The sequence below is a fragment of the Vigna umbellata genome, chromosome 10 (genome assembly GCF_029865625.1).
Source record: "Vigna umbellata cultivar VRB3 chromosome 10, Vumbellata_1.0, whole genome shotgun sequence".
NCBI classification, from domain to species: domain Eukaryota; kingdom Viridiplantae; phylum Streptophyta; class Magnoliopsida; order Fabales; family Fabaceae; genus Vigna; species Vigna umbellata.
The window spans coordinates 11,169,196-11,182,781 of record NC_142174.1 but is presented as its reverse complement, the minus strand read 5'-3'; the positions used below and the strand labels follow the sequence as shown (position 1 = coordinate 11,182,781).

The window sequence follows — 13,586 nt, the reverse complement described above, 5'->3', positions numbered from 1 at the left end:
AACTGACCAAGAAATCGTGTATTTGTTTTAATCCGGTGTACTGTCAACTATTTGGTAGAAAATAAATTTGTAGTTTCTTAAAAATTTGAAGTTGAAAAAAGATTATTTACCTTTAAAAAATAATATTCCCAGAAAGAAACGTGGAAATAGTTTTCCAGTAATTTCTAAAACAATTTCTGGCATGAGGAATGAATTAAAATATTTTTATAAAAAATAATCATTATTACTCCTGTTAAACATTTCAATATAACAACTCATTACTCTTTACATTTAAAAAAACTTACATAATATTTTACGTATATATTTGTGAAAATGAGGCGTTTTGGAACAGTAATGTTTTGAATGTTAGAAGACAAATATAAGAGCAATAGTAACAGGCAGTTGGATTTATTTAAGGAAATAATTTGATAATTTGGTAAGTTACAAGGGAATAATGTGTAATTATTGAAAATGATGGGAAATGTTTACAAGTATAAGGAAATGGAAAAATGTAATTTGTGTGTACTTTAAAAAGAAAAAGAGTAGAATAGAGTACAGTGAGGAACAGAGAGAGAAGAAGAAGAAAGAAGTGGCAGGGCAGAGAAAGGATTCCTCAGAAGTTAGAACCTCAAAACGTCAGTCACATATCCAACAAAGTACAAAACTCCACGTTTTGCTTTCGACTATCATAATCAAAGTTGCCTTTTAAGCTCCCCACAGGTAACTCTATATCTTTTTCAATTTTTTAACAAACCGATGCAAATGCTCCAAAATCACACTGCTCAATATCTGCAAATTTAACACTCGTATAAATGGCTGTGGAGCCTACTTCCATTCACACCATACCCTACTCAGATCCCATCTTTGGTCCCATTGCCTTCTTCCCACCCTGTTCCTTCCTTCCCCAAACACCATTTTTCTCACACTCATATAGACTTAAATACTACTTCTCTACCCAAAATTAAAAAGCAGATGTCTTGTAAAGGTTGAAGAAAGTCATACAAATAATGATAATGGACAGAGTGTGAAAGGCCGAAGTTTTGAGAGGGTCAGAGACAGGTTTCAGTTATATATATATGTATATACTTACAAAACAGCGTGCTTATCAAAAAACAGCTAGAGTTTCTGAACCCCCAGAAGACTTGTTCTCTTCCCTTCTGAGAAAAAGGTACAGTTTTTGCCTTCATTTTCAACGAGTCTGTCCTTTTCCCTCTTTTCTGTGACCGGTGTGAGGTGTCTCCCAAATACTCTCAGGTCATCCAAACGTCTCAGTCTCACCACTTAATTTCCAAGTGTTTTGGCCTTTCACTCAATAGTTGTGACCCAGTGGACGCTTTAATCATAGCTATATTGAATAGTATGTACTGTATCTTTATTTATGCAATGTTGTGGTCATGATGTGTTTCTGGGTGGTTTTCTTCAGTTAGTTATTTCACTGTTGTTGTACTTGCAAACTGGGCTCGTTCTAAGTTTTAATCGTTATGACCTTCCTCGAATGTTCAGTGAAAAGAGATTGATTTGGTTGGAGGTGAAATACAGAATCCACCCATAGTGTTTCTGTTTGGTATCCCTGTAAGTATTCAGATCTGAATCCCAATGCAGTTTTATGATTCTCTGAATTCTCTCTCCGAGACGGGGTTATGCTGATTGTATTTTTTTCTGATATGGTGCCTTCTTATTTGCTTTTGAATTTGGTTATTCAATTAATGAGACACGAATACTCTGCATCAATTGATTGTATTCCCCAAGCAGATACCATTTTTTGGGGTGCATTCACTGTTCGGAATCAATCTCTTTCTGTAAAGTTTTACCTCTCCTCCCCCTAAAATTCACCTTTCGTAAGTTATTTGGTCGAGGAATTTGATTCTTTGGGTAAAGTTTAACCTGTCATGTAAAGATAGAGATGTATAACTTATTTGGTGATGCTCTATTACCATATTTTTATGTTGTTTTTATTTCTGCACTTGCATGAACCTAACAATATAAAACATTCAGTTTGGCTACATTTGTGCAATTGTGACTGACTTGGACATCGTCATCCAAACTTCAGGTAAAAATTGTGGTTGCGTGCATGGGATTTGGTATCTTGCATAACTGGGAATCCTACAAGAACAGGCATGGACATTCAGGAAGAAAGCCCCGTATTTGGTTCCTTGACAGCCATGACTACAAGGAATATGTCATCATCATCTTCTGTTTTCTTTTCTGCAAATCAGTCACCCTTCTTCTCTCCCAGATCACCATCATCATGTCAATTATCACACTCAGCCAGGCTTGATACTCAAAGTAACACAGTCCATTTAGGTCTGACTCCCTCAAGCACCACTTTAGAGATTCCAGAACCAAATTCAACAGTAAATGTTAGATGTAATGTCTCAGATGTATCTGCATCTCCAGCTGGATGCAATTCAGGCGGTTTGATGAAACTTGACCGTAAATCTTCCCCAGTTGGCATCTCAAGTAGCAGCATATCTAGTTACTCCAATTGCCATGATGATGGTTATTCTGGACAGAGAGAAAGACGAATTAAGAAAGACAGAAACCATAGAACATCCTCAACTCCAGGTTCCACATCATTTTCTTCTTATAGGCTGAGAAGTTGTGATGTTTTCATAGGATTGCATGGAAGCAAACCCCCTTTGTTACGATTTGCTAAATGGCTGTGTGGTGAGTTGGAAATTCAAGGCATCAGTTGCTTTGTTTCGGACAGGGCTCGAAGTAGGAGCTCCCGCAAACTTGGCATTGCCGAGAGAGCTATGGATGCTGCTTCTTTTGGGATAGTAATTATAACAAAGAAGTCTTTCAAGAACCAATACACTATTGAGGAGCTGAATTTTTTCTATAGGAGGAAGAATTTGATCCCAATATACTTTGATTTGAGTCCAGCTGATTGTCTTGTCAGGGATATCATTGAAAAGAGGGGTGAGCTGTGGGAAAAACATGGAGGGGAACTTTGGCTTTCGTATGAAGGGTTGGAACAAGAGTGGAAAGATGCCGTGCATGGGCTATCTCGGGTTGATGAGTGCAAATTGGAAGCTCAGGATGGCAACTGGAGAGATTGCATATTGAGGGCTGTCACATTAATAGCAATGAGGTTAGGAAGGAGAAGTGTCGCAGAACGTGTGACAAAGTGGAGAGAAAAAGTAGGAAAAGAGGAGTTTCCTTTCATTAGAAACGATAATTTTATAGGCAGAAAGAAAGAGCTTTCACAGTTAGAATTTATACTTTTTGGTGATGTCACAGGAGATGCAGAACAACATTATATTGAACTTAAGGCCAGACCCAGGAGAAAGAGTGTGAGAATTGGTTGGGGCAAGAGCAACATGATAGATGAAAGATGGAACGACAGAAGGAAGGAAAAAGAACCAGTTGTCTGGAAAGAGTCCGAAAAAGACATTGAAATGCAAGGTGTTGAATTTTCTCACAGGCATAACCATCCGAGGCTCAAACGGGGAAAGTATACTAAAAGGAAAAACGGAATGAAGATTTTGTATGGGAAAGGGATTGCTTGTGTTTCTGGGGATTCAGGAATTGGAAAAACGGAACTTATTCTTGAATTTGCTTACAGATTTCATCAGAGATACAAGATGGTTTTATGGATAGGAGGGGAGAGCAGATACATCAGACAAAATTATCTAAATATCAGATCATTTTTAGAAGTTGATGTGGGAGTCGAGAATAGTTTGGACAAAACAAAAATAAGAAGCTTTGAAGAACAGGAAGTGGCTGCTATTTCTAGAGTTCGCAAAGAACTGATGAAAAACATTCCATATCTTGTGATCATTGATAACTTGGAAAGTGAAAAAGATTGGTGGGATCACAAACTTGTCATGGATCTTCTCCCTCGTTTTGGGGTTGAGACCCATGTAATTGTATCAACACGCCTTCCTCGAATCATGAACCTGGAACCGTTGAAACTTTCATACTTATCTGGAGTTGAGGCAATGTCTTTAATGGTAGGTAGTAGTAAGGACTATTCGGTGGCAGAGGTTGATGCCCTGAGAAGTATTGAGGAGAAAGTTGGAAGGTTAACTCTTGGCCTTGCCATTATCAGTGCAATTTTGTCGGAACTACCCATAACACCAAGCAGGCTCCTAGATACCATAAACAGAATGCCTTTGAAGGAGATGCCATGGAGTGATAAAGAAGCTCTCTCGTTCACGAAGAACGCTTTCCTTCTTCAACTCTTTGACGTTTGTTTCTCCATATTTGATCATGCGGATGGTCCAAGAAGCTTGGCCACCAGAATGGTGCTTGTAAGTGGATGGTTTGCACCTGGTGCTATTCCGATTTCCCTACTGGCACTTGCTGCTGAAAAGGTACCAGAAAGATGTCAGGGAACGTGTTTCTGGAGAAAAATGCTTCAATTATTATCATGTGGATTCCCATCCTCTTACGCCAAAAAACCAGAATTAGAAGCATCCTCTTTATTGCTGAGGTTCAATATTGCAAGAAACAGTACCAAGCAAGGCTATATCCATATCAATGAAGTGTTCAAACTGTATGCACGGAAAAGAGAAAATACTGGAGCTGCACAGGCAATGATTCAAGCTATCATCAGTAACGGGTCGATATCACAAAATCTGGATCATTTATGGGCTGCATGTTTTCTGCTGTTTGGATTTGGTCACGATCCTGTGATTGTTGAGCTCAAAGTGTCTGAGCTTTTGTATTTTGTGAAAAGAGTGGTTCTGCCTCTTGCAATTCACACATTCATTACATATTCTCGATGCACTGCTGCCCTTGAGCTTCTGCGTCTGTGCACCAATGCATTGGAAGCTGCAGACCAAGCATTTGTTACCCCTGTTGACAAGTGGTTCGACAAATCACTTTGCTGGAGATCCATACAGACTAATGCTCAGTTGAACCCTTGCCTTTGGCAAGAGTTAGCATTGACTAGAGCCACTGTTCTCGAGACAAGGGCCAAGCTCATGCTGAGAGGTGCTCAGTTTGACGTAGGGGATGATCTAATCCGGAAGGCTGTTTTCATTAGGACTTCAATTTGTGGTGAAGATCACCCAGATACAGTATCAGCTCGTGAAACATTGAGCAAACTTACCAGGCTTAATGCAAATGTCCAAATTCACGCTTCGACTTAGATTTTGTATCTTGTAAGGAAACTCTAGAATCATACACAACATTTCTAATAAAATTTCTGCATACTATTTCATTGTTCTCTCTACAGCATTTGTAAAAGAGCTCAAACTAAATTCCTTCCATTTTAAAAAATATCCCTTTTTGTTTCTTATCTTCACATACTTAGTACGCATCCCTACAGAAATTCTATAACGATCCTTCTGCTATTTCCCAATTCCCACTGCTATGAACACAATCAAATTATTTGTTTTATGCATTCATCTAAGGATATATCACATCTTTCACATATTCCTGCCATTTGATATAAGTTTATATCTCATTATTCACTAAATTATATTTATTCAGACGTAAGATGCCTTTGCAGCAATGCTTTACATGTTTCAATAAAAGCTTCGTCTTAGGTCGATCTTCTTTCTTTTATACAGTTACGGTATAAATTGTAATCATTAAAGTTATGAATAACTGGAACTACAGTTGTACTTGCTTCTGCTATAAGGTGAGTTGATTCAATTTGAGGGTGCAACAACGGGTGTCATTTAATGGATGAATTTCCCTGTTGTCCTTCTTCGTATTTTTTGAGGGAAACCGTGTATTAGTGTTATCGACTAATTAAACATTAAAACAGAACATGGAACGTATATGTTTGTCATCATGATGTTTTTTACTCGCAAAATTCAACAAAAGTTGTTTTCAGAAGTTACCAGCTAACTTGATCAAAGTTGCAGACTATTTTTATTAGCACCGTCTGCATCCAATGTATCTGTCATTATTTAAACTCACCATAGAAGTCTGAGAAATACATATAAAAGAAAAAGAATACCAAGATAAAATGCATTTAGTTACATCAGAAATGATTGAATGAATTTGCGACAATTGCAGCAACTTTTAATCTGAAGAAGTAAAAAAATTAAAAAACATTGAATTTTGCCCTCACGCAGGATCGAACTACGGACCTTCAGTTTACAAGACTGACGCTCTACCACTGAGCTATAAGGGCCTGTTGATATTTTTATTAAACAAAATGTTTTAATTATAACTTATATTATCAAATATTTATTAAAAAATTCAATTGACGTGTTCTTTTATTATTAGATATACTTTTTTTAAATTGCTTTTCATTCTTAAATAAACAAGTTGTAGTGGGAGAAATAAAGTTTATTTAAGCCATTTTTATTTCAAATACAGCATTGAAATAAAAAAAACTTATTTAGTTCTCAGATAAGAATGAATCGCATGACATGACTAACCTTTCTTTCGATTGAAGTCTTTAATCTGAATATTTGAATCAAACAAGAGGATGAAGTATATTATCAAACTTAATCTGTAATATAACTAACATATCTCGGAGGATTATCTGTGCAAGACTTCTCATCATCACAAACTCTACTAACCCCACTTTACATGTCACCTGAACTGTCTTCAAATTGCAAATAAAGGAACAATGAAAAGAAATGAATTTTGCATTCTACTGTTGTGGCCATTGTGTATTTGCTTTTCATAGCATAAGGTATCGTGGAAAATAAAAAGGAACAAAAGAACTACATGGATTTCGTAACCTCGGGAACTCTCTACATTATATGGGAAGTGCATTTGAATTGCAAACTAAGTAGTTGTCGTCTTTAATTTTCTGCGAGTTACGTCCTGCATTATAAGAAACATAAACACTCATAAGCTTATGTTTCAAAAAATCTACAAGACAGACGATCATGAGTAAATGACAAACTTGACTACACACCGGACAATTTGAATAGAATTTTGGCATCTCCCCATCATACCGTGAGGATAAAATGATGAAAATTCATCAAATAATAACGTCCATTCCCAACAGAATAAGATAACTGCGATGGCGTGATCAAGCTTAGTTAATGCATAAAGCCAAAGAAGTAGAATAAAGAACCTGTGGCAACATCACCATCATAACAAATTGTGCCTATATATCCTCCTCTTCCTCTGAATTGCAAGATTGAGGTCCAATTTCCGATTTTTTCTGCCAGTCTGACCGAGCTGAGGTCCAAGGATTCTCATATACTATTTTTGGGGCCTCAGGTGGAATTTGAGACCTAGAGGACTTTTGAAACGGTCTGGGACAGAAGCAAGTGTTATTGAAGAAGTATCGAAGCTTGAATAGTCTTGGGTTCTGCAGAGGGAACGAACACACATCAATGAACCGATGCTACAAAGATTGACAACAAAATTATTAGAGGATGAGAATTCGGTGGTAATTGTAAATTCTCAGTTACAAGGAGTTGAATTCAAAGAGCTTCTACACCAAAAAGAAATGCCAAATGCTGTATGTCCTCTGTGCTTTGTTCAACAACAAAGAATAATCAAACATATTTAAAAGAGTGATCAAAGCTTCTTAAACCTGAAGTCGATCAAGAATCCCTACCCATATTTACCGCACAAAATTTGAGAACATGATCCTCGCTTTGGAAAAAGGAAGAACAGGTAAAACAAAAAGATAGGAAATAAAGAAACAAACAAAAATGCTAAAAAAACGTAGAATAGTATATGGTAGAAACAAACAAACACCAGTGTAATTTGATGGAAACTATTGGTATTAATTTGAGGCGAAAAAATGAAATTGCAATAGTACGGGGTAGAGGGTCTGATTCATAATTTCTAGAAAGCTTAATTTCACTCAATTCGCATTGGCCGGGCCAGAAGATCTTTTACCCTTTCCTGCTCCAAGAAATGAAGATGAATATACTTCCAAGATCCGTGAATTTAATAGATAGAAAACTGAGTTAAATTGGGGAAAAGGTACACTTGAACATCTTCTAACACTAAACACTTTCTTTACATATATCGGTCATATAATCTTGCACACAGTACACACACACAAATATGAAAGCATATATGCATAAGAATGTGTCAAGGGCGAGAGAGGAAGAGAATTATTAATCTTGATCAGGCTTGTTTTATTATAAATCTAATATTCATATGACAAATTTATCAAAACTAGCTCATATTAACCGTGATGGTCTCGCTAGTTTTTAGTGGTTGAGTGATTATTTTTCAAATAAGTAAAAGAAAAAAGTAACGCATGCGCAAGAACTACATAATAGTGATTAGAAAATGGGAGGGAAACTCACGGGGGTGGGATGAGGAGGTGGCGGTGGGCGTGAAGGCCGTGGTCGTGGCGGTGGTGGGCGTGATGGCCGTGGTCGTTGCGGCGGTGGCTCCGGCGGTGGAGCGCTGGATTCATGTGGGTCTTCCCGATAACTGGCCATTTCTCGGATCCTAAGTGTTAAAAAATAATAGTTAGCACAGTTGCTTGCAGCGTCATTTATCGAAATTCATTCAGTTTACAAGAACAGCCTTTCAGTGATTACGCACAAACAGAATTAAAAGAACGATGAACTAATGAATAGAGACAAAGAAGTTTGATGAATACCGAAAATAGATAACTATGAAAAGAAGCAAATGGCGCGCAACGAAATCAAAGATAGTAAGAAAGAAGAAGCTGAGACGTAGAAGAGTGCAGTGGAACTGTATTTAAAGATGAACAGACAAGTCAAGAATGAAACTGCTTCAGTTAAGCTATTGGCGCGTAATCTTTTTCCACGTATGATATTAACGAACGTTACTTCCATGTCGGTGTGGCCCAGCCCACATGAGTATTGGGCCTGAAACAAAAAATATACATGTTGTAAAATGTTACTCATCTTTATTTTTTTTTATTTAATTTGAAATTTTGAATTTATAATTTGAAATGTATAGAATTTGATTTGCTATGGAAGAAATTTTGGTAGTGGAGTTAATAGAAAGCAAAGAAAAGAAATGCGTGCAAACGCACTTAGACATCACGAAATGTGTCGCTATCAGATATTTGGTGAGATCGTTGAGGATACTATGAACATTGTCAGTGAGGAACCTGCATGCGAAGACCTTGGAAGTTGACTCGAATATTCTCTTTGCTTTTACCTTTAACGTAGGCAAATTGAATTTGATCATGTACAATGAATTTCATACTAAACAAAAACACCCACAAAGCTATTGTCAAAAAGAGCTTACCCTTGCATTTGTGGAAGTGCCCCCTTTCTACCATTCTCATCATTCATTCCAAAATGTCAAACCTTTCATGAAAAAGAACATTTAGATTACTTCTTACTAATTAGATTTAGGAGTTTTTATAAGTTGTCGCTGTTAAATTCCTGAGTTTTAACTTGTATCAAATTACTTTCACATAATTATGCATGTATCCCAAAATAAAAAGAAGAGTAAGGGTAACTAAAAAAATCATAAAATAAATATATTTAATCAGTATGTTTGTATATATTTCATTAACATTTTTACTTTTATTAGTATATGCACGTATTTTTCATTTTTACTTTCATTATTTTAAAAATATCTTTATTATTCTCTCTTATAATATTTAACTGTGGAACTATCTAATTTATCTCAAATAAAAATAGGACTAAATAATCCGTCTTCTTGGTGGTGCCATTAGGAATATTATTCCACTCATCTCGAAGTGACACAGTAATCTTTTTATTATTCAACTTAATAATTACCCCATCTACATTATTTTCTATTTAAAAGCATCTTTAATCTAATTAAGACAACAAGAATTCAAATTAACTCAAAACCATAAGCAATAAACAGATAAATATATTGTTATCCAAAAATGTCCGTTATATAACGTTTCATGTCAATACATTTTTACAAAATTTATATTTATTAACTAAGTTTTAGTACATATTTTCTAGTTAAATGAATTAACAATTATCTGTGTAAAAAAATTAATTCAATGAATTAATTACACAGATATAATTTTCTTCAACCGATTGCTTCGAGCTAAAAATATTTTTTTATTTAATTATTAAAATGTACAAAAAGATGCCAAAGTTTAAGAGGGCTATGAAAATGGATATTATCTAAAAATATCAGAAGCATCTCTTTGTACTGACACCTCATAATTTAACAGGAGAATCTGTAAAAGCAGTCGTGTCCTGGTATCTTGTTGTCTGATGATATATCTTCAAGGTTTTGTTTATTTTTATTTGTATATGCAATACTTTTATATTTCATATATTGAACGATCGTATATTTTTAACATAAAAAAATATACTTTTATTAAATACAAATATTGGTAATATGATATTTAGAATGCTTGTTATAAAATTAAAAAACTATACACTTAAGGTAAAAGAAATTTAAATGAGGTAATCATGGAAGACTTGTACCACATGACTGTTTTGTATTTAAATTAGAAAAAGTTAACTTTGTAGAGGATATATTAGATTATTACCAATGAAGTTCCATTACAGACCGACAGGGCTGAAAAATAAAATTTATGTTAAGAAACTGGAGGCCCCTGTTTTTTTGTTTAGATTTAATGTTGTTGTGTTAAATATAATGATGATGGGCAATGATTTGACAGCATAAAAATATAAAGATAAACTACTGAATAACCGTCCTTTATCCTTGGAATTTATTTGACCAGTATCTGATTGGAAAAGAGAAGCCCACTTCACAAAATTCTAATAATGCACCGAAACACACTATATTTGCCACTTCAATACAAAACGAATTCATTACTTCAATTCAAGTGCATGTTTCTTTTTCTTTTCGCGCCCCCTAATTACATGTTTTAATTTTTAAAGGTGATTGACAATTAAAATAATTGCGTTAATTTATATTTAAAGTTTGAGAACGAATGTTAATTTTGCATAAAATTATAAGAATTAAAAAGATATTTCATCCTTTCTATTTTTATCGTTTTTGTTTAAGATGAGCATAGGAGAAAGAGTAGAAAGTGTGTACATATTTTCTAACCATACATTTATTGAATATGATACATGGTTATATACAATGAACAAATGGAAAACAATAATAGAAAGGAGAAATCAAAATGAAATAGAATTAAGCAAAAAAAAACAACCTATAACTTCCCAACTTACATTTGACTTCCCTACCATATCTTATGCTCCAAATATACTTAGACTTTATTAATTGAGATGAATTGAAAAGCCTTTTGTAATCTTTCCTTTGCTTACAAAAGGCTGTTTTGTTTCGTTCTAAGTGGTATCATAGAAAGGGTCATCCAAAAAGATGCTTCTGTCAAGACTCCAAAGACACATAAATACAGAAACTGAAATTTTGGAGCTCCATAACTCTGCTTCCATCTAACCGATGACCTCCTCGTTTAATCCTTCGATGAACTCAACCTGCATAAAAATATATCTCAGACACGAACTTTAACTTATTAGAACATGACAATGTGTTATTAATCGAGATTTAAGAAGAGCAATCAAACGTTAATAAATAGTATTTACCCAGAATTCGTCTTCATATTCTTCTGTTGTCGAAGTTGAAGAAAGTGATTTCGGAATCTCGCTGATTTCGTCGTTGCGAGCGAATCTGCCACGTATGCGGGTTCGATTGTCGGCTAGCGTCTTTCGGCATGCATACTGGTTTTGGTTGGTACCACAATAAAAAACAACACATTCAGACCCTTTTCTTTTTCAATTCTATTCTTTATCATTTTCTTCTCTTAATCATGCATTCGTATATATTTCCCTCTAAATTCCTCCGCATCTTTCATAAACTAATGCACCATTCTCATTCTTGTCTTTCAATTATTAGCACTAATCGAACAGTCAAATACACGTCAAAATAAAAATTAAAAAAGCAAAAACATATTTATCTCCAAACAAACACTACTGTCTTCTGTACCTTGATAATCTTGTTGAACTTCCTCTGGCTTCTCTTCGCTCTGTATTTAGAGATTTTTTCTTTTCTTTCTTCGGCACTGTAACGCCCCACTTTGAAGTATGCTTCCTCCAACAAGGGGCTCTCCACTTGAGACATATCTGTTGCTTTCGTGTTCTGAACAGAAACTAAAACGAAGTTTAATAATAAAAATAAAATAAATATGTTCTATTTGCTGTCTTGGTAATTAACCTTCGAAAGACAATCATGACGATATTAATCACAAACGAAGATAAGTACTACATTAAAAATAAAGTTAATAAATTTAAGAAGTGGGTTTGTTACTGAACCTGTAAATCTCCAGTACTGTACACCCTCCTCATTTGTCCCGTGAAGAAACTGTTTTCGGGGGAAATCAGAGCATGCAATTGAAAATTTGGGGAATCCATGAGAGTGTCGGGGTGAGGTTCAAAGGGGAAACCTGGCTTCACCCCGAAAGAGTTACAGCTGAAGCTCCTTTGTATTACCTTCGATGCACTATCAGAAGAAGCATGAAAAGTTTGAGAAAGAAAGTGCTGATTGCAGGAGTAATCCACACCCATTTGGAACTCCTCACCTGTCACTTCGGAGCCATGCAAAGCAGAGAAATTTCTAAACTCAGACTTTATATTTGAGCCATTTGATAGAGGCTGCGCCAGGTTAGCATGACAGAGGCTCTGGTTTTGCTGAGGAGAATAAGAGGAAAAAGAAGGGTGAAGAGAATTGTTAAAATTCCCTTTAGCCACATCGTGAACCGGAGAGGCTATGAGGAAAGGGAAGGAATAAGGATCAGAGGAAAACATAAGATTTCCATCTGCTTCATAGGAGACCATGTTGTCTGTGTCTGAATGTCTGGGGAAAGGAATGTCAAAAGTATAAAGATCAGAAGACATTGAAATTAACAGTATTCTACCCTGAGTCCTCTACAACTGAAGGAAAGTTCTAGGTTTCTTGACTCAATGAAAAAATGAAAGTGATAAAGCTTTTGTGTTTGTTTATGCGAAGCCGCAAAGCTCTGACTTATTTAATGGAGGGCCTGCACTACAGAAACAACACAATTCCAAATTCATTACTAACTCTTCTCTCTCTCTCTCTCTCTCTCTCTCTCTCTCTCATGGCATGACACAGAGAGAGACAACGAGTGCGTTTGTTTGAGTTCATGCTTCTCTTTGTTCGTTCCCTATAAAAATATGATTTTCTCCCAATGTTGCCCTTATACTTTTGTAAGAGTGAATGTTACGGAAATATTACTGTTTAAAAGTAATTGATTTTGATAGATTATTTTAGAAATATGTTACAAATAATTACTTCTTTCAAGTATAGGAAATAAAACACTACAAATTAGATTTAATTTCTGATGTAGTAATTGAATTTCATAAGAAAATAAAATTGTTTTTGTTATAAATTATATAAAAAATTGAAATTTATAAAAAAAAAATTGATTCCTTCAAATTGCATAATTTAATATTTTTCTTTTATGTTATTGGTGTGTTTTCAGTTCAGTTAAAACTCATTAGTTCATTCAGCCGAAATAATTATGAAAAGAATAATATTATAGTCGAAGTCAATTTCAATCTTAATTGAAATATCTTAATAAAATTTAATTGATGATTATTTTTGACCAACATTGATAAAAAAAAAAGTAATCATCAATTTAAAATTATTTTACTTGCTGAAGTGTGAAAAGAATAATATGGAAAATCAATGGTTAATAAAAAAATATATTATTTTTTTAATATAATCGGATGGCTCTATTTTCTTAAAATCAAACCTAAAACTTGAATAAAATTTATTTAACTTATAATTATAGAAGG

The 13,586-nt window shown here is 34.8% G+C and overlaps 3 protein-coding genes and 1 non-coding gene across 8 annotated transcripts; 1 reads left to right on the top strand and 3 right to left on the bottom strand.

Moving 5' to 3' along the window:
• The first annotated feature begins 546 nt into the window (after positions 1 to 546).
• On the top strand, positions 547 to 5,155 carry LOC124842381 (uncharacterized). 4 transcript variants are annotated; one of them, XM_047318849.2, is made up of 3 exons: positions 718 to 1,147; positions 1,483 to 1,551; positions 2,030 to 5,155. In XM_047318849.2, exon 3 carries the CDS (start codon positions 2,097 to 2,099, stop codon positions 5,076 to 5,078), a length of 2,982 nt encoding a protein of 993 aa, XP_047174805.1. In that variant the 5' UTR covers positions 718 to 1,147; positions 1,483 to 1,551; positions 2,030 to 2,096; the 3' UTR covers positions 5,079 to 5,155. The 4 variants fall into 4 exon arrangements, with proteins under 4 accessions (XP_047174808.1, XP_047174805.1, XP_047174806.1 ...); XM_047318852.2 differs by lacking the exons at positions 718 to 1,147; positions 1,483 to 1,551 and adding an exon at positions 547 to 699; XM_047318850.2 differs by lacking the exon at positions 1,483 to 1,551.
• An 846-nt stretch (positions 5,156 to 6,001) lies between these two features.
• Positions 6,002 to 6,073, bottom strand: TRNAT-UGU (transfer RNA threonine (anticodon UGU)). The gene has a single exon. It is a non-coding gene; the product is annotated as a tRNA-Thr (tRNA).
• A 356-nt stretch (positions 6,074 to 6,429) lies between these two features.
• LOC124842376 (uncharacterized) lies at positions 6,430 to 8,309 on the bottom strand. Its single transcript, XM_047318842.2, has 3 exons — positions 8,172 to 8,309; positions 6,974 to 7,213; positions 6,430 to 6,717 (listed from the first exon to the last, which is right to left on the bottom strand). The coding sequence occupies exons 1-2, from the start codon at positions 8,307 to 8,309 to the stop codon at positions 7,007 to 7,009; spliced, it is 345 nt and encodes a 114-aa protein (XP_047174798.1). The 3' UTR covers positions 6,430 to 6,717; positions 6,974 to 7,006.
• A 2,531-nt stretch (positions 8,310 to 10,840) lies between these two features.
• LOC124842380 (zinc finger protein CONSTANS-LIKE 1-like) lies at positions 10,841 to 12,934 on the bottom strand. 2 transcript variants are annotated; one of them, XM_088100864.1, is made up of 4 exons: positions 12,084 to 12,934; positions 11,758 to 11,910; positions 11,358 to 11,492; positions 10,841 to 11,277 (listed from the first exon to the last, which is right to left on the bottom strand). In XM_088100864.1, the coding sequence occupies exons 1-4, from the start codon at positions 12,663 to 12,665 to the stop codon at positions 11,245 to 11,247; spliced, it is 903 nt and encodes a 300-aa protein (XP_087956990.1). In that variant the 5' UTR covers positions 12,666 to 12,934; the 3' UTR covers positions 10,841 to 11,244. The 2 variants fall into 2 exon arrangements, with proteins under 2 accessions (XP_087956990.1, XP_047174803.1); XM_047318847.2 differs by having other exon boundaries at positions 10,841 to 11,249.
• Between the last annotated feature and the right edge of the window lie 652 nt (positions 12,935 to 13,586).